Raw genomic sequence first — 20,629 nt, 5'->3', positions numbered from 1 at the left:
ATGGACCAACGGGATATTTCTGAATCATCAAAAAAAAAAAAAAAAATCCTCAAGTCTCCAAAGCGAGGTGCATTTTAAAAATGTATTTAAAAAGTGAGACATTTGTAGGATTTTAATGTTCATGACATCATTTTTGTAGGCTCCCTGCTCATTGTGGACTGTAATATAACGGACACAAAGGAAAACACAAACCTGCGATGCTGGAGGGTCAATGACACGTGGGTAGACGATTACTACAGCGAATCCAAGCGCGTCAGGGAAGGAATTGAGTAAGTGCCTTGCTTTTCTGACTTCTCTAAAAGTTAGCAAGGACTTCTTCATCTAAAGTCATACCTGTTACCACTGCTTTTGTAAAGACAGTGCTTGCTCTGGGCCCAGGGCGATAGCCTAGTCAGCAGACCCTCACCTTGCATCTGTCAGGATCCCATATGGGTGTCAGTTCTTGTCTTGGCTGCTCCACTTCCCATTCAGCAACCTGCTTGTGACCTGGGAAAGCAGTGCACTCTGCCCCAGGGCCTTGGGACCCTGCACCCATGTTGGGGACCTGGGAGAGGCTGTTGGCTCTGGATCAGCTCAGCTCTGGCTGTTGCAGCTACTTAGTTAGTGAACCAGCAAATGAAAGATGTTTCTCTGTAGGTCTGCCTTTCCAATAAAAAAGAGATGTGTTCTTACTGCTGCCTCGTTGTTCCTCATGGCCTTTTCTTTGAAAGAGCTAAGAGTGCTGTAGGTGTCTAGGCCCCTGGTTCAAAGAAGTGTGAGACATTCTTGTTATCGTTTTGGCCTATAGCCTAGATAAGGAGATGCAGCAAAGCAGAAAACGTGCCTTGATACAGCGATAGCCATCTCTGCCACCACTCAAAGTAGTCCTTTCTCTGTTCAGTTATATCATGAATCACAGGTCTTTCAGTGTTAGGCCAACAAGCACCAACACTGAGAGTATTGGGCAGGGGTGGAGTGAGTGGAGGGGCGGGGATAGGATGCAGTCATTGGCTAGTTGAGTGAAGTAGATCCACTTAGACTGGTATAATTTGAAAGCAGAAGGGAGAAGAACTATGAATGCAAGTTAGAATACCTAAAGGAGAAGTCCCTTTAGCAAGAAAATGAAAATTTGGAACTGCATCATCTACACACATATTGTACTGAGTCACTTCTGAAGTTTTCTTAGGATAAAAAATGATAGTTTCAAGTGTTCTCAAGGAGAAAGCTTTTTCCTTGTAGAATAGAGATGAGAAAATATGAGGGAATTTCATATTCTGTGTTACAGAATTCAAAGATAAATTTATTTTGTTGCAAAATAAATTTAAAATCCATACATTTTTTTTCTCACAAAATCTATTTTTCATGAGCTTTTCAAAGACTCCTCAAATGTGTGGGTTTCAATTTTTCTTTCTACAAAAGTAAACATCTTTCAATTCTGAACATTTTGAAATACCCTAATATGTTAAGTAAACACGATTTACATATTGACAACTCACTTTTTCTTTTACAGAGTCACTGTTCCCTTTGAAGAGTATATCTTCTACACAATGAACATCACTTTCTTAGAGGTGAAAATGGAAGATTACGGCCTCCCCTTCACATGCCATGCTGGAGTGTCTGCAGCATATATTATGTTAACACTTCCAGGTAAAATTCCAGCATGTTCTTTCCTGTCCGGAGTGTTCCAAATGATGGCTTGAACATGCATACGAAATAGATGTGATATTACAGAAGTAATAGTCCCTTGCAGTTAGGCTTATCAGTGTTAACATGATGTTAAATAGAGAAACTAGACTTGAAGGAATTCAGGGAAGAGCTGATGCAGAGCTGATGTTCTTGTTATAGGGCCATAATTTTACTATAGTATTCTTGAAAATGTCACATTAATATACACTGGGACGTCAACATTTTAGAAAATGGAAGTTCTCCTCATGGAACTGGATTGCTCAACTTCTATAGCCATTTGCATGTAATTTTTACTTCCAGAACATTTATTTTAAAAGATCTTGTACAAATAAAAATGCCTAGGCTGATTTTGTCTCGTTTTACATTGTAAGTCAATGTATAGAGGCAGGACTTTGGTTTTTTGAGCAGGAGTACTTTCAATTACAAGTGTGTACACGGACTGCACTGCTAACAGGGTCCAGGGCTGAGGGCTTCTCCCTGGAGGTGACTGCTGCAGAGTGCAGGCCAGAGAGGGACAGCAGAGCCTGGAGGGCAGCTCCACATGCAGAATATACCAGGGGAAGTGGACTAGGCAGCTTCCAATGCTGTGTGAATCATCAAATTCTGTCCCAGTGATTGTCCTCCCTCTGTGTGTATGTTTGTGTGTGTGTGAGAGAGAGAGAGAGAGAGAGTCAGTGTCTACATGAAAGACAGTGGGTTTGTGAATTTGCTACTGTCCCTAATGTCTCTCGACTTTGCTAATTTCCTGCACTCTTGTTTTCATGCATCTAGCTAATACTGTATCAGAAATGGTTTCCTAGACCTTAACAGTAAACACAGAGGCTGCCGGATGGAGCTGCCAGATATTGTTTTTGGCCTTGGCCAGCTTATCTCCTTGGAGGGATCCCTCATCTCTGTTAGAATAGCTACAAGTAGGGTGTAACCGCAGCAGCTCGTTCTCCTCCACTTCTGTGCCCTGGAGGCCAAGGTCACTTCGTCCCCAGCTGTCTCAGCATTAAGCAGATATACAACACCTTCTCTCTTTTCTCTCCTCACCCTGGGCTCCTGGGAAGCCCTCTTGGGTGCTCACATGGAAGGAGCCTTAGACTGCTCTGCTTTCACTGGTCATTTCTGGTCTCTCCCTGGCTTTGTCTTATCAGAGAGTCACTTTCAGGGGCTTCTCTCCTGATCCATGATTGACCGCGTTTGTCCATCTCTCTCTGACACCTGCGGCAGTTCCCTCCCCCCCCCAATTTTAGCTTATTTATTTATTTATTTAATTTTACTTGAAAGCAGAGCAACAGAGAGAAAGATTTTCAATAACTGGTTTGAAAATCTAGGTTTGTTTTTGCCTTAGTTCTGGGCATTATCAAGTGCTATTTGGAAGGTTTTACTTCTTGTTTCCAAATGGTTGCCTTGCTTTGAGATTTTTTTTTCTGGTTCAGTTTGTCCTAGTGATTGTTATGGCGTTGTTTTCTCCCAAGGTGGCTGGAGCTTTGCCTGTCCCCTCTTTGCACTCCAGTGCCCACTCTCCATTTGCCCTGACTCCTCTGGCTTGGCATCCAGAGCCTCCTCATTCGGTCTCAGTAGGATCTCCTTTATTTGTCCCAGTTGGGTGGATCTTCTGGAAGTTTGGATAAAGGACTTGACCTCGAGACTAGTGCTAAACTGGGGAGAATGGGATCATTTTGTATCCAGGGGGCAAGACAGAACCTGCTGGCATCTCATCCCCTCTTGAGCCTCAAAAGCTCCTCACTGAACTCTAGACTGGTTTAGAGCTGAGGAAACGACCTGAGATGCACTTGAGAGAAAAGAAGGGAAACTGCTCATGGCACCTGCTTGAGATTCCATGATCCTGGGAGTGGTGACAGCCGACATCTGCCACAGCCCAGAGTCTGCTTCTCCTTTAGTAACCTCATCTGAAGCTGGCCAGTATAGCTTTCCAGGCTGATGAACCCTGGAAGCAGGATCCTGAGGCCAGGTTCAGGCTCAGAGGCACTAAACCTGGTACCCACCAACACCTGCCAATCGTTGTTTCAGGCTCATTTAGAAAACTGCACTCACTAAACGCATCTCTTTTCCTACCAGCTCCCATTCCACATTGCACAGACACCACCTAGTTTTGGTCATGTGCAGTCTGTTTACCACAAGTTCTTAGGAACACCACTCACTTAACACCAAGCCTCTTTTTGAGAAGCGATGAGGTCATAGCTTCTTCATTTTACTTCCCTTTTTTTTGTCGAAGGCACCTGCAGTTTAGAAACTTGTTGTTTGTCAGAAACAGGATCACTAGAAAAGTTGATTCACTCCAACTGCGTTTTCCTGTGACTTTCTGTTAATCATCTTTTTGCTCCCCTGACACCTTGTAGAAGGCTGGTGGTAGTTACATGAACTAAGCTGGTATTCAGACAGTATCTAGGGGAGTTACAGTGAGTTTCCCATTTGTTTCTGCTTTAGAGTCCCTGTTCTCTTTGAACTCATTTATTCTTTTAAAATTAAAAAAGTGACAAGCATCTTATTGAAATACAGTACACATACCAAGAAATCAACGCACAGGGTACAGATAAATGTTTTTGGTAATCTGATCACACTCCTAAGCAACCCCCACATTAGCAAGAGAGTGTTATTAGTAACCTAAGAGTCCTCACTGTTCTCTCCTCTCCATTTCTTTTTTTCACATGTGAATTAAGAGTATTTTGTCATCTTCATGGTATAATTCAGTGAAGCATTTTTATAATTATATGCTGAATAATAGATCTACATATATATACACTTATATTATTCATATGACATATATATTGTATTATATTCACTGTCCAAGATAAGGGAACACATGTGATATTTGTCTTTTTGGATCTGGCTGCCACCTGCTGCCAGTATCACTCCTCAGTGCAAAGACCAGGGAACTCCAGAATCATGTACTTGTCTGCTTTCTAGGGCTTTTCGCATCTTCTAAGTATCCTTGACATTCTCTTCCTATTGGATCACTAACCTACACACTACATCAGTCCAAACACAGATCTCCAGGAGAGCTGGTATTGTTGTTCTAAACAGGGATGACAAGAGTTGAGAAAGGACAGAGGGATGTCCAACGTGGGAGAGAAGGGAGAGTTGATTTCTCAATGAGTAGCCAAAGGTTCTAACATGTGGTCAGCAAAGGATTGGGCCCTGGGGTTTGGAGCAGTTCCATCTAACTGTGCTAGGACCTAACTCACAGATTGTGTTGTTTTCCTTTTATTTGGCACCGACTGTGATTTTAGCTATTACGCTTTTTTGTGCCAGGTACTCAAACAGGGACATCTTGGTCCTCAAGATAGTTACATCGTTGTGTGGCCTGGCAGCAGGTTGAAATAAGCCCGGTAGTAAGCATTTGGAAAACAGCGGTGTCCTAGCAGTTCAAAAGAAGATAACCCTCTTTTCCTCCTTCCTTCCTTCTCCCACCATCTACTGAGGATGGAGGATGGGGAAGCGGCTGATGAAGGAAGTGGCACCTGCGGTGACATCTAGGCCCACAGAGGGCTTGTCTTCCTCTTTCAGCTTCCTTCCATCCTGTTCCTGCTGTTCCTCTTTCAGTGTTCCTCCTTCCCAACGGCTCCTTCTTTGGTGGCACAGGTTGGGCTGTGGTGAGGCAGAAAGCTGTGCTGTTTCTCCTGTTGGATTCATTGAATAGGTTTCTGTGGACTTGGACTTGGCCTTCCAGAGGAACTTGTTTTGCTCCTTGCTAATCTCCTTGCCCACACCCTTGGGCTCACAATTGCTTTCCAAGTGACACAGCCTCACTCTGCAGCCTGGAGAGGATTAGACAAAGATCTGGTGCTCAGCCAGGCTGGTGGGATCAGCAGAGATGATGGCTTTTAGCAGAGGCAACACCTGGCTTGTTGTGACAGGGATCCTGAAGCTCAGGCTTTCTTAAAGTAATGGAAGGGCACTTTTTATTGTTGTTATTGTTGTTGCTTATTTGGGAAGAGAGTGAGGAAGGGAAAGAGAAGGAGGAAGGGAGGGAAAGAGAGGGAGTGAGTGAGAGAGAGAGCTAGAGGGGGAGAGAGGGAGAGAGAGAATGAGAGAGAGAGAACAAGCAATATCCTAACATCTGGCTTACTCTCCAGATATCTGAAGTCAGAAACCAGGTTTTTGACACTGGTAGAAGCAACCCAATTACTTGAGCCATCAGCAGTGCCTCCAGGGTCTGTGTTGCAAGGATGTTTGAGCTGGGTATCAAACTCGTGCACTCTCTAAACTCCTGCCCTTGCTGTTCAGTTCTGAGTGGTTGGGGAAAGAGTTAGAACAAGGTTATCACTAAGAGTGTCAACAGAACCACCTGCAGAATGCCCTGAGTAGACCTCCTAAGGCTGCAGCTGAAGGGTTGAGAACTGAAGGGTTGAGAGCTGACGAAGGAGAATTTGGTGACGTGTGCTTTGAAAGCAGTTCTCATGACACTGACCATCAAAAAGCAGACTCTACAGAATATTTGTTTCCTAAGATTTGTCATCAAGATCAGATTAGTTTTTTCCTGTCTCCGTGAAGGGACTTCAAAAAATTCCATGGAAAACTGGATTTTTATAAAATATACTGACTTTGAGTTGAGAATTTGATCTAGGAATTGAACCCCAGTTGGAATGCCTGGGCTTGAATCTAAGCTTCCTGATAATGCTCACCCTGGTCATGAACAGAGGCAGCCCAAGTGACTAGATCCTCCACCATTCATGGCAGAAGCCTGGATGTAGCTTTTGGATCATGGCTTCAGCTTGGTGAGGTGAGACCTTGTTTGGATTTTAGGTAGTGGAAGCAGATAGGAACTTTGTCTTCCTCCCCTTGCCTCTCATTTGTTGTAAAAAGTTGACAGTCATACTTTTTTTTTTTGTAATTTTCCTTTTAATGAGCTTGTTAAATAGACTTCATATGCATGAATTTCAATTTTGGGGGGATTCCAGAATAAATGTACATGTTAACTCCATTTCCCATGGACTTTGTAGAGTGCCCTTGTATTAGTTTACTCTAAGAAATATATGTTGTTTTCTCATTGGTATTTTTTTTAATTATTTATTATTTTACTTCATTAATTACATTGTATTATGTGACACAGTTACATAGGTACTTGGGTTCTCCCCACCCCTCCCCAAACCCTCCCACCATGGTGGATTCCTCCACCTTGTTGCATAACCACAGCTCAAGTTCAGTTGAGATTCCCCCATTGCAAGCGTATACCAAACATTCTCATTGGTATTTAATACATTTCCATTTGGTATTTGTGATGTAATTTGCATTAGAAGGCTGACTTTGTGTTTCTATTATTGTTGCTTTACTATTAGTTTTACTTTCATTTGTAGCCCCAGATTTCTGAGCGTACTTGATAGGAGGGCTTGTGGCCTCGACAGTGGTGATTTTGTCTCTTGTGTGTACCTACAACATCTTTAAGATCGACATAGTACTTTGGTACAGAAGTGCCTTCCATTCTGAGCGGGCTCCTGAAGGTAAGCGTGGCTGATCACTACAAACTGCCTCAAACTTGGTACTGCTCTGCTATGAAATCCTTACTGAAGAAATGACTTACTTGCTTCTTTGTGAGCAAGCAAGACAGAGGCAGAGTGCATTCCTATCTGTTGCTTCATTCCCCATATTCCTGCAATATCTCAGGTTGGACCAGGCTCTTTAGAGCCAAAATTGCAATTCAGCTCTCCCATGTGGGTATGGAGTACCCAATACTCTGGCCATCATTTGCAGCCTTCCAGAGTCTTAGCTGTTAGGCCAAATGCCAGTTGCTGATTAACAGTTTCAGATATACTTACTCATAGTTCACTATCTTGTCTTTTCTGTGGTTGGCATATTTAGAGGAACGAGCCCCGTGTTGCCGTGTATGCATTAGTTAAGTGCTTTGTCCGTGATCACTGGCATGTTCTACCAAACACAGCTTGCAGACCAGAAGTGCCACAGTCAATGTTAGTTAAGCCGCAGGTGTGGATCATGCCTTGGTCCCGCTGCAATAACAGGAGGAAGGTTCTCCCATCCCTCAGTATTTGAAAAAGAAGAAAATTCCTTCAGGAGCAAAGTTCTGGCAGAGTGTGAGAGAGTGAAGTTGATGTTACAGGTGGGGAGGGCGGAGTTGCAGCTCTTTCTAGGCCCTGTATTTGGTGCTCAAAGGGATTTAAGTCCCCTTCTCGCTGTTACTGTGGGGAAGAAAAGGAGGTATATGATTTTCCTTTATTTCTTACAGATGAAAAGAAAAAAGGGAGGGGGAGGAAAGGCAGGGAGGAAAAACGAAGGAAGGAAGGGAGGAATGAGAGAGACTGATCTCACACCTCACGGAGACTGTGAATAACTGCTTTGCAGTCTGGATTAGCCAGCAGGGACCTGAGACACAGGTCAGCTCCTTGTCTGGAGGTGAGAGCGAGCAGTGTCCACCTCTCCCTCACCTCCACGGCTCTCTGCAGTTTCAGTCTGTGATGCCCATGGCTTCCCAGTGCTATCTGATGCAAAAATGCCTCGGTGTGACCCTGAATCTGCAGAGGACAGCTATCTCTGATAATCATGATCCTGGTTCTTGGTGCGACTTTCCAGCTCATGTCAGAAAGGATTTGGTCTGTCAAAACCTTGGAAAAAAAGCCATGGTTCCAGCATTGGGTGGAAACATCAATAGGCAACTGAAAGAAGTCCACGGCTGACACGTATAGAGTTGAACAAATCTCTCCCTTGTGGGTCTAGAAGCTCACAGGGTTGCCAGGCGCAGGAAGTCGTGGTGGAGGGAGGAGTGAGCTGGGTGTTCCAGCAGGCTTTCAGAGGGCTACCATAGAAGAACATGATGTGCATAATGTGCCTGCTTTGTGTATTGAGAAGAGACAAGCATACGTTGTCATTCCAAAGTTTGATAACCTTTGGTTGGACTTCATGTGAAATTGTGGAATGCAAGTTAACAGTTACGGAGCACACGCAAGAGAGCAGCCAGCTTCTTTTGTGTGACAGTGCAGGGACAGAGTGCCACTGAGCAGTTCCCACAGCACCGGAAGTGTGCAGAGCTGGGCTCAGAGACGGGACCGGGTAGTTCTCTTTGGGGCTACTGTCACAGCAGAGACTGCCCCATCTCAGCCCACCCCTGGCTGTGCTCTTGAGAAGAAACTGCAGCCTTTCCTTGCCACCTGTGAGCCATGCAGCTGCTTTCTGACCTGGACTGTGCTTGAAGCAATGTGGGCACGGTGCATCCTCACTAGTGACTCAGCATGACAGCTGCTTTGCTCAGAGTAGGTGGGGCAGCTGCTTCTGAGATCAAGTGTAGTGACTCACCCTGAGCGGGTGAGCTGGACAGCTGAGCTCACCCTCTGGTGAACTGGGGGCTGCAGCTCATACTGTCACCCAGCCAGAGGGCTGACGGTTCAGAGCTCAGGGCTTGCGGTAGGGAGCCAGCGGATTCCTGTCACTGGTTTAGTTTTTCATCTCAGGAGAGTATGTGTGTACTTTGTGATCCATTGAGTTCTCTACGGTTCAATCCACAGCAAATGCCTACGCACCTGCCCCAGGCTGGGCTTGACTGGCGGGATGGTGAGGTGGCACTGAGATTAACCCAAGCCCCTGCCTACAGATTTGTTTCTCTGGGAAACAAATTTTGGAGAGCTCTCTGGGAGCACAAGGAGTAATGAATGGCAAGTACAAATGCAGAAGCAAGAGGAAATGTGTCCCTGTCACATAGCTCATATACCCCAACCAGATGAGTCAGGCTTTGTCGTGTCATTAATGGCTGGTTCATAACATTCAGTTTTAGTAAGAGCCTGACTAAGACCCAGGTCTGGGTAAAGTCAGCGAGAACTGCACATTGTATACCAAGCCATGGGTCCGTGTAGATTCCCTTGTTGGAGTGCATACGATTGAGAGGTTCTGTTTACCCTTCTGAAGAGATCTGCATGCCAAGTAAGTGCAGGGAGACTATGCAGGTAGAACAGGACACTGAGAGCAAAAGCCAGACCTGTGATGCCTGACTCACATGTGAGCTCCAGTTCAAGTCCTGAGCACTCCACTTCTCATCCAGCTCCCTGCTTATGTATTTGGGAAAGCAGCAGAAGCTAGTCCAAGTGCTTGGGCTCCTGCCATCCATGAAGGAGACCCAGATGAAGCTCCAGGCTTGGGCTTTGTCCTGGCTCAGCCCTGGTTCTTACAGCCATTAAGGAAATGGAGCAGCAGATCGATAAATGATCTCTCTGTTTTAACTTTCAAATAAATAAGCAGATCATAAATGATGTTGATAATAATAATCTGGGACTGGAAGATATAAGCCTTAAGAAGTTTTTGATGGTGAATTTTCTTTCAAAACAAAATGATTACAAAATCAATTACATGATATTCACCAAAACCTTCAGTTGTTCAGAAGATAATATAAATTTTTCTGGACATAATTTCCAAGGGGTATTTTTTTTTTTAAGAAATGGCTCATTTTCAAAGGATTTGATGGAAAAAAAAGTGTTTCTGTAAATACTCTGGTAAATGTGGCAACATGCTTAATGCAGCTTTTTCCCCTGCGTCTTCTATGCAAGTTGGGGCTTAAAACACAAAACCACATGAAACTCAGTACAAGTATCTACATGAAGACCACATTGAATCCGTATGATTTTCACATTGCTTTGGGTTCACGTCTGAAAATTTCGCAATATCCCTGAGAGAAAATAGGAAATTGAATAAGGCTGAGTCTTTTACACTTTATGCAAATAGATTTTTTTTTTGTATTTTGTTTTGGCCAGCAGTCCATTAGGGCAGAGGTGAACGTGGGCTGTGGGATGACATGCCTCAGGAAATCAAAGCAGTCCGCCTAGCACCTGCGTGTGTGGTCTCCTTACCATGCTCGGGAGCTGGACTCTGTGAGTCTGCACTGAGCACCCATCAGTGGATCTATGGTTCTGGAATTTTCTTGACAGAGTCAGCAGTTGGGAGGTATATAGTCCATCCTGGCTTGCTGCTGTCATTTTCTCAGTTGTTACTTTGGTGAACGGCCCCAGGAAGCCAGTTACCTCAGACTCGGTGGTGTAGAACAACCATTTATTCTCCTTATGTGTTCTGTGGGCCAGGAGTGCGGACGAACACAGCAGTGGACACTTGTTGAAATCACAGGATGTTCAGCTGGATGGCAGGACCTGACACGGGCCTCCATGGGGGTCTCAGGGTGACAGACTCCAGGCTTCTTCACAGCGTGGTGGCTGCAACATTTCTAGGCCAAGAGAACCGGGCCAATATCATGTTTGCATTTGTTAACTCAGTTCCTGAAATGCTGGCATTCATTCCTCCACTTTCTGTTCATTCAGGAGCTACCAAATTCAAACTGATTTTAGGGGAGTCAAGGTGTGGCAAGTTCCCCACAGAACATGTGGGACCAGAAATTATTTCTGGAATAAATTTCCATTTCTGGAAAATTCTCCCTGACACAGTTGCACAGGATGAATCAGGGACAAGCTCTGTGAAGTTTCCAGCTTCTCATCCTCCTTTTTGTCACAGCAGAGGGAGTGATAAACCTGTGTAGGTCAAGGCTGTGCACTTCTCAGATGGAGAAATCCTGTAGCCTTGTGGTCTCAGCTTCCTCAGGTGTAAACTGAGGTCAGAACCACATCCCTCATAGTTGACAAAACCAGCACATAATGGGAGCAGTGGATGGTGGGGGTCTTCCACACTAGTGGGCTGAAGCTAAAAGTTCACCTTTGAGTATATTGGTCAGTAAACAACCAACTGATCATTTAAAGAGGATGAGAGCTCACTTTTAAAAAAAGATTTATTTATTTTTATTTGAAAGATTTTACAGAGACAAAGGAGAGAGAGAGAGAAAGAGAGAAAGACACAAAGAGACACACAGACATCTTCCAATTTCTAGATCACTTCCCAAAATTTGGCTGCAAACTCCATAGCTGGGCACATCTGAAGCTGAGAGCTTCTTCCAGGTGTCCCACGTGGTTGCCAGGGTCTGAGAACTTGGTCATCTTCCATTTCTTTCCCAGGTGCACTAGCAGGGAGCAAGATCAGAAGTGGAGCAGCTGAGATCCAAACTGTTATCCATACAGAATCCAACATATGCGCCTTTTGCAGACAGAGGGTTAACATACTATGCCATGGAGTTGGCTCTCCAAGCTCACCATTTTTTGAGGGTAGGTCAGCTCTGCATGAGAGCTTAGTCAAAAGGGATAGAAAACAATTCACCAAAACATTGTGGCCATTTTTATTTTTTTGAGTTTAGAAAAAAGCGTTAGAATTCTCACTCCCAAATCCTGCCTGTTCCTGGGTTTGCTGGAAAGGCCTGCAGGCTCAGCTGTCTTGCTTAGGGGATAAGGACCACGACAGAAACAGTGGCCATACTCAGAAAATTGATTGGTTCTTGCTGTCATCTGAGGAAATGGGAATAAAAAGGAAACTGATTGAAATGACGTGACAGGGTCTGAGACTAAGTTGGTGATGGCCCTGGATGTTGACTGCAGGTCAGCGACCAGGAAGTACCACCTTTCCTGGGGTGGTTGCTTTCAGAGGGACAGGGAACACCTGCTCTACTTGCTGTTCAAGAGAGACAAAGGACAAATGTTATCAAGTGTCCAAGTGAACTCCTGCCTTTCCACCTAAGATGTATAGAAGCATGAGAACCTGGTGGCATTTTGTCCCTAACTTTGGAGTGTCAAATGTTTGACATCAAATTTTATGCAGGAATAAATCTTACTGAGTGGTGGTTCAGAGAGGGCAGTTGGTGCAAGACCATAGCAGTGCAGTGTCTGGCCCCAAGTCGGCCTAATGGGGGCTCCAATGTGATCGTCTCCAAGCCTAAAGGTCAAGTGTCGGTTTTCCACTTTGCACCCAAGGCAGAATTTGACGAGATTGGTGCTGTGAATGTCTCCCATTCCCATTGCAGACGGAAAGTTGTATGATGCCTACGTCTTATACCCCAAGATACCAAAAGACAGCCAGAGCCATGATTTGGACACCTTGGTGCTGAAGATCCTTCCTGAAGTGCTGGAGAGACAGTGTGGCTATAAGCTATTTATATTTGGCAGAGATGAATTCCCCGGACAAGGTATGTTTTAAGTGAGGGATCAAAACAGCCAAAAAAAAAAAAAAAAAAAAAAAAAAAAAAAAAGACATCGCTTGCTCATTCAGTCTTGCTCGCCACTTCTTAAACGGTGACACCTCTGCTTGCCTTCCCTGTGGAATCATAGAACACTGTACCCAGAGTCCCTGGGCATGGCCAGCCCCTTATTCCTCTGTCTGACCTGACTCAAGGGTCAGCCCAGGAGCATGGGCACAAGCATTCTTCTCTCTTTGGGCTCATCTCTGCACCACAGTGTCTGGGAATTCAGCTTGGAGTAATGTGAGTCTCACTTTGGGATTAGGGTAGGGGTCACTGGGTCTCATGAGCAGGTGGCCAATGAAGGCAGACTAGTGGTCATTGGCCCTCATGTTGTTGAGACTAACTGTTGAGGTTCTCCTCAGGTTGAATATGTACTTCAGACCATGCTTACAGCTGATTATACACATCTCAGTCCTACTTTCTTCTCCTTGCCAAAAAAAAAAAAAATCATCAAATTTAAAATTTTCCTCTCCTACTAAATGGGAGTGGAGCTTCAGTGAGCATCTCTGATTCCCAGTTGTCTGAATGCTTCCCTGAGTCAGAATTATGTAAGGAAACCTAAGGATGAGCTAGTATGGAACTTAGCGCACATTACATACTCATCACAGAAGTTCCCTCTGATCCTGTTTGTTTTCTGTCTTTGAAGGTTAAATGGCTGAAATCTGGCAACATCCTTCTCTATCAGTCACTCACTAATTCAACAAATATTGAGTTCTTCTACATGCTGGGTGGTGTTCTAGGCACCAGAAGCATAAAAATAACCTTGACAGATGCTGGGGCACTCCCTGGGTGTGCTTTCTACCCCAGAGAGCATACCGCCAATTGCACACATCTGCAGAGCTAATTGCACACATCTTTAGAGCTGGGCATTTGGAAAATTCTCTCTGCATTTTCCAAGTTGCCTTCTGTGTACAAATTCATTATATAAACCCTAAACATGGAAACATCTAAGGAACAAGAAGACAGAAATGCTTAGATAGCACAGCACTTAAGCTGACTGCATTTCTCTCTTTCTCCTCTCAAGATTTATTTATTTCTATTGGAAAAGCAGATTTACAGAGAGAAAAACAAACACAAAGAGAAAGATCTTCCATCCACTGGTTCATTTCCCAAATGGTTGCAACAGATCAGAGCTGAGCCAATCTGACACCAGGAGGCAGGAGCTTCTTCTGAGTCTCCCACGTGGATGCAGAGTCCCAAGGCTTTGGGTCATCCTCTCCTACTTTCCCAGGCCTTAAGCAGGGGGCTTGTTGGGAAGTGGATCAGCCGGGACATGAACCAGTGCCCACATGGAATCTTGATGCTTGTATGGGGAGGATTAGCCAATCAAGTCAACAGAGTGTACCCTACATTTTTCTTTTTCAAAATCTTATTTTTCTAAATGTGTTCATCAGTCAATGTAAGGAACCTTTAGCAAGCTCATGGAAATGATCATCATGAGAAAATGACACATGGATTTAAAAAAAGTTTGGCACCAAAATAAATCTACCTTTTAATTCTTTAAAGCTTTACTTTAAAACGTTTCCATGAACCTTTTCAAGTATCTTTGTGCATATCAGGCCTTCAGCTAATCAGGGGATATAAAGTTAAGTAAGTTATCCCAAGGAAAGGTTGATCCCAACGATAACCGAGATTTATGACACTGGAGGACTAATTCATTAGAAAGAGCTAGGAAGTCTTCCCAGAAGAAGTAATAAATGTTTAAACACTTGTTAGTTCCTTTTTGACTAAGGATGTTTATTTTCACATCCATTTTCACTCCTGGGTGTCTGTTTGTGGTGTTTTCAGTAACATGATGTTGAGCGACGAGATCTTCTGAGTCTTCCTTCTTTCCTTCTAGCTGTGGCCAATGTCATTGATGAAAATGTTCAACTCTGCAGGAGGCTGATGGTCATTGTTGTCCCTGAGTCTCCAAGCTTTAGCATGCTAAAGAACATGTCGGAAGCACAGATCGCAGTCTACAATGCCCTGATCCAGGATGGGATGAAGGTCATTTTGATTGAGCTGGAGAGAATTGAGGACTACTCCACCATGCCCGAGTCGATTCAGTACATCAAACAGAAGCACGGGGCCATCCAGTGGAGGGGGTGTCTCACAGAACAGTCACAGACAGCCAAGGCTAAGTTTTGGAAGAAAGTGAGGTACCACATGCCACCCAGAAGGTACCCCCCATCTCCTCCTGTCCAGCTGCTGAAGCACGTCCCTTGCGACTGTGCACCTGGCAGGTTGGAGACCAATGTGGAGCTCATCACCCATTGACAGATAGCTCATCATCAACAGGAGGCCCACAGCTGGGCCAAGATGCATTTCATTAGCCCTGTCTGACCTTGAATCTTACAGTTGGTTATGTGCTTGTGCGATGGCTTGTGTTCCTTGTTTTGGTCAAAGCTGTCTCTTTAGAGAAAGATTTCGCCTCTTAGGCACTCGTTCACTCCCACACATGCGTCTGAACACACGATAGCAATGGTATTGTGGATGCCAAAGGTTGTAGAGGTTGCGATTCAGATGTCAGGACATTTAGCCTGAAATGAGAGCCTGGGCGTTTTATCTTAGTGGAATACGGAGCATTTTTGATTTGATGTCTGGCTTATTTCAAATAGTGTGAACTAGCATTTGCATTCTGGTTTGTTCGTTCTAGCTATGATCTGTCTATGTCATCTATCAAGCTGTCTCTTTCCTCTTGGAGGATAGATAGCTTCTGTCTTTCTGGACAGTCCCTCAACATGGTATGCTCACAACAGTTCCTCCCATTCTCCCAGTCCTAGTTTTTGCATCTCAGTTGCTCCCGTCGAGGTGGGCGTCACAGTTGCTAAGAGGATCTGCTAGTGTGAGCAAGGCAAGCAGTTATTCCTGCTGCCCCCAGGAGGAGCACGGCAGTCATGGATCTGTCCTTTACTCTCACTGTCCTCACTGTCCTTGGGCTGCTCATCTCGGCTTAGTCCCCGGAGATTGACTGTGGCGTCAAGGCAGGGTCTGGGCCAACTGGCAGCACTTTGCTTGCCCTTGACGCCAGCCCACAGGACTGCCAGACAGCTGCTGGGCAGCAGGTAGCACCATCCCCACCTATTTCACTCCTGGGCTGCCCTGGGTGAGTGGTCTCTGGCTTCTGGTTTAACGAGACTTTGGGGGTCCCTCCAATTCTGGGGTCATCCCCAGCATACCCCACCTCCTTGCCAGCTATTTTCCTCCAAAGGATGAAGGGATGCAGAAAATAAGGCTGTGTTGGGGATGCCAGAAGCAGCTGACATGGGGCCTCTGCAAGGGTTTCTGGAGTTCTGGAGGATGGTTTGTCAGCAAATTCCAGCGAGCACAGGGCATTGGAAGAATCACAGCTTGTCACCCCTCTGTTCATCACCAACAACAAAGGCATCCAATTCTTAGGAAGAAAAAGTAACTTCTGGAAACCTGTGACTTAGGGGAGACTGGCACTGTTGGAGAATTGGGCCTTTAAAAAAAAAAATCAAAAGACCTGCCTGCCCCTGAATATGTCAAGTTAAGTTGCTTCTTGTGCATATTAGTTTAAGATGTGTGACTCATGAAATGTAACAGCAGTATTCATTGTGTTTTTATTAAAATCCACTTGTTGTCTTGCAGAAGAGCTTCTTTTCTCCAGCAGGTGGTCACCCGACACGCGTGAGTGTGGCCCGGGCTCCGAGGGTTGAGGTGCTTCCTTTGCAGGGGACTGGTCATGGACTGTCATGTGTTACAAAGCCTGACGAAGGCTTACTCTACCACAGCCTCTACAGCTCTCTTAGCAGAAGCTTCCTCTCTTCTTCCCAATGTGCCGTCCATCTCCTGCTGTGGAGTGAGGCTGCAGGTGCGATTCTAGAGGCTCAGGCAGCTCAGTGTCCGGACACAGGTGGATGGGGCCAGGGCAGCTGGGAGGGGCACTGTTGGGGTCACACTTTGTGAAAGGTGAGAGTGAAAGGAGGCATCTCTGCCTCACAGGGAGGCATCGGAGGTGGTGGTGGTGGGCAGAGGACAGGCGCATCCCTAGGGTATGGGAGACCGTGCCCTCCTTGGAGGCCTGTGCACGCATGACACATGCCCTTTCCCCCGTGTTTCCACACAAAGTGTTGAAAGTGTTGGGAATTGGTGAAGTAAATTCCATTATTATTTTTCTTTTGTCTAAAGATGTTTTTAATCTGCAAGGCCGATATATAGAGAAAGAAGCAGGGATAGAGAGAGAGAGGAGCCTCTTCCATCAGCTGGTTCACTTCCCCAGTGGCTACAACGACCAGAGCTGAGCTGGTCCAAAGCCAGGAGCCAGGAGCTTCTTTTGCTTCTCTCATATGGGTGCAGGGTCCCAAGGACTTAGGCCATCCTCTGTTGCTTCCCCAGACCATAAGCAGAGAGCTGGATCAGAAGCAGAGCAGCTGGGGCATGAACTGGCCTCCATATAGGATGTTGGCGCTGCAGATGGAGAATTAACCTGTTGAGCGACCATGCTGGCCCCAAAATACCGTTCTTACTCAAGAAAAATCAGTCATACTTATACTTGTTCAGCATTCATTTCAAAATCAAAAAGCTCCAGCAGTCTTGAAAATGGAACGTGATTTTTCCTACAACCAAGAAATCAGCAGGTCTATTTTCCTGTGTACGTGGCCCTCCTTTGGCTACCCTGACAGTGCTGGTCTCTGGAAGCTGGATGGAGCCTCAACTGTGGCTGTGGTTACAATAAGGCGGGGACAGCATGCCACAGCCTTTCTCTTCCTCGGCACCTGGCTAGTTCTTCACTCAGAACTGATGGCACTGACTCATTGCTGGATTTACTCATGTGTCCCTTCGGTTAGTCTAACAAATCTTGGAGACCAAATCTTATGAGGGAACCCCCAAAAATCCTGGAAAATGGGACTAACAGGAAAATTATTTGGGGGAGGGGGTCAAACATTTTACGATCCATGCAGGTGAGAGATCTTTAAAAAAAATCATGGGGAAATTCCTATTAGGAAAAACTGCCTGGATTTAAAAAAATTCACACCAAAATAAACTTGGTTTATTGTTTATAGTTTATTGAAAACTTTTTCGTTGTTGGCAGGCAGAGTAACACAAAGGGGCGAAGAGGGAGAGAAGGACAGAGAGAGAGACAGAGAGAGAGACAGAGAGACAGAGAGAGAGATCTTCCATCTGCTGGTTCACTCCCCTGAATGGCGTTAATAACCAGGGCTGGACCAGCTCTTGAAGCCGAGAGCTAAGAATATCGTGTAGATCTTCCAGTTCTGTGGCAGGAGCCCAAATGCTCGTGCCAACCTCTGTTGCCTTGCGAGATGCGTTAGCCGCGAGGAGGACTGGACGTGAAGTAGCTGAGACGTGAACCAGTGTTGTTCTAGTCGACTTTTCCCCGAAACACGGCTCACAGTCCATGAAATTGGTTTTAATAACCAAATTCTGCATCTCCAAGGCGATCCCCCCAAACACCACAGCTTCCCAAGCTGATGGTTACCACAGCAATCATGATATTTTTCTTTATTCTTCAAAAATGTATCAAGAGCTTAACAGGTTTTTGTTTCATGATCTAGGCTACCAGTAGTTAACTTTGCCTGCTGACTCAAAGTCTTCCCAGCAGCCCCTAGTGTCCTGGTAGCATGAAAGAACGGCATCAGGGCCCGGCGTGGTAGCCTTGTGGCTAAAGTCCTCTCCTTGCACGCACCATGATCCCATATGGACATGGGTTCGTATCCCGGCTGCTCCACTTCCCATCTGGCACCCTGCTTCTGGCCTTGGAAAGCAGTGGAGGGCGGTCCACAGCCTTGGGACCCTGCACCCATGTAGGAGACCAGGAAGAAGTTCCCGGTTCTTGGCTTCAGATCAGCTCAGCTCAGGCGGTTGCAACCACTTAGGGAGTAAACCAGCAGATGGAAGATATTTGTCTCTCCTTCTGTCTATAAACCTGAGTTTCCAATAAAAATAAACAAATCTTTAAAAAAAATAGAACGAGAAAGAAAGGATGGCTTCAAGAGGAAAAAGCAAGCAGCCTGGTGGTTGAAGAATCTTCAGGAGACAAAGTGGAAACAAGTTGACCCCTTAGTTTTGTAAAAACCAAACGTCAGCTGCCTCCCTGTGGTGGCATGGCGCGCCCTCTGGTGGTGACTCCCTGTGGTGGCATGGCGCGTCCTCTGGTGTTGACTCCCTGTGGTGGCATGGCGCGCCCTCTGGTGGTGACTCCCTGTGGTGGCATGGCGCGCCCTCTGGTAGTGACTCCCTGTGGTGGCATGGCGCGCCCTCTGGTGGTGACTGCAAACAGGCACGCAGTCCCGCGGCTTACCGAGTCTTTCTCCTGTTGAAGATGAGGTGTCTGCAATCCCACACAGCGCAATGTCAGGTACAGCGAACACACAGCCTACACTCAGCAACCCCTCCTGGGGGCTCTCCACTTTAAGCCAGCAGGATTGTGCTCCTAGACTGTGTAGATGGTGGAGAGAGTACCATTCTTTGTCCCTGTGTGTCCAAGAGCAGCGTTTACCAAGCACCACCAGGACACAAAACTCGGCCAATGATCCCAGAACAGTGGGAGGAGGACTCCAGTCGCAAAACCACCACTTGCAAATTGATGATACTAGCTCAACTGTTGATTTTCTTTATCTCTTCCCTCCATCTCTCCCTTCTTTCCCTTTCCTCTCTCTGTGTCTTTCTCTTTCTTTCAAAAATTTATTTAAAACACACATTGGGAAGGAGAGGGAAGAAGAGGGAAAGGGAGAGAAAAAAATCTTCCAACTTTTGGTTTATTCTCCCAAGTGGCCACAACAGTTACTGCCAGGAATCAGGAGCCTCTTCCAGGGCGCCCATAAGGCACAAGGGCTCAAGCACTCGGTCATTTTCCGTTGCTATCTCAGGGAAGTTAGCAGGGAGCTAGAGCGGGTGTAGCAGCTGGAACTCGATCTGTGCCCATATGAGATGCTGGCATCACAGGCAGTGGCTTAACCTGACATGCTGCAACATTAGCCCCAACTGTTGATTTCTCAAACTCTCAGGAATTCCCTGACCCTCTTCAGGTTCTCCGTCCGTGATGAGGACGGCATGCAACTGCCTGCATTTCAGGCTAACTTGCCAGGAACGTGTTTATCGGCACTATTGGCATTGCTCATTATTGTTAGATTGTAACAATAATGGTCATTCTTTATACAATTTTATTATTTTTATAATAAAATAAGCCTTTTAAAAGTATTTTTCTTGTTAGTGTCTTTATTATTTACACTGATTTTTATTACTGCCTTATTGGTGGTGACTGGCACTTGGAACCCTGCGGGCAGTATTCCGCATGCTGCACACACAGCAGCACACAGGGTTGTCAGTTCTGCCAGGCCCATGCTCTGAGGATTTGTCTTCTACCAAAGGAGGCTTGGGAGTTGTTCCACCTGGGTTCAAGGTGTCTGACTCCGTGAGGGGGAGCAATGCTTGTTGGTAGGGAGTCTGTAAGCGTCAAAGGCAATGCAGGAAAAGCATTTGAAGCCCTAGGCAAATGCTGGCTACCAATGTTAACTGTGCATGTATTTAACCCGAGGCTTCCTGCTGTAACTGAGTTAATTTATACAGCAGTCCCACCTTAAAAAAATATATGATTCTCCAAATTCACAAACCTAGGGAATAAAAGTAGATAGGGAATAAATTTATGAATGATGAACTCCATAAAGTTAGGGGATTATTAATTTAGGGAATAAATTAAGAATTTAGGGGTTGACTCTTTTGTCTTTATGGGAAAGAGAGTTAGAGAAGTGCTTAAACACCTGCCATGACCAAAGCCGGGAGACAGCAGTGCATTCCAGTGTCCCAGGAGAATAGGAGGCCCCATTCCTTGCAACATCACCTACTGCCCTCCAGTGTCTGCACTGGTGGGACGCTGCAACCACGAGTCAGAGCGTGAACTTGAACTCAAGCATTCTGATATGGGACATTAGCCCCTCAACTCATATC

The 20,629-nt window shown here is 45.6% G+C and overlaps 1 protein-coding gene across 1 annotated transcript in view; it reads left to right on the top strand.

Moving 5' to 3' along the window:
- IL1RL2 (interleukin 1 receptor like 2) overlaps window positions 1-15,145 on the top strand; it is a 30,589-nt gene extending 15,444 nt beyond the window's left edge. The window contains 5 exon segments of the mRNA XM_058668308.1: window positions 140-269; window positions 1,490-1,626; window positions 6,972-7,115; window positions 12,503-12,664; window positions 14,559-15,145. Of these exon segments, the coding sequence (XP_058524291.1) occupies window positions 140-269; window positions 1,490-1,626; window positions 6,972-7,115; window positions 12,503-12,664; window positions 14,559-14,977 (992 nt within the window). The 3' untranslated portion in view covers window positions 14,978-15,145.
- Window positions 15,146-20,629: the final 5,484 nt, after the last annotated feature.

The sequence above is a fragment of the Ochotona princeps genome, chromosome 8 (assembly GCF_030435755.1).
Source record: "Ochotona princeps isolate mOchPri1 chromosome 8, mOchPri1.hap1, whole genome shotgun sequence".
Classification (NCBI taxonomy): Eukaryota; Metazoa; Chordata; class Mammalia; order Lagomorpha; family Ochotonidae; genus Ochotona; species Ochotona princeps.
The sequence above is the reverse complement of the archived record's forward strand: the minus strand, read 5'-3'. Positions and strand labels throughout refer to the sequence as shown.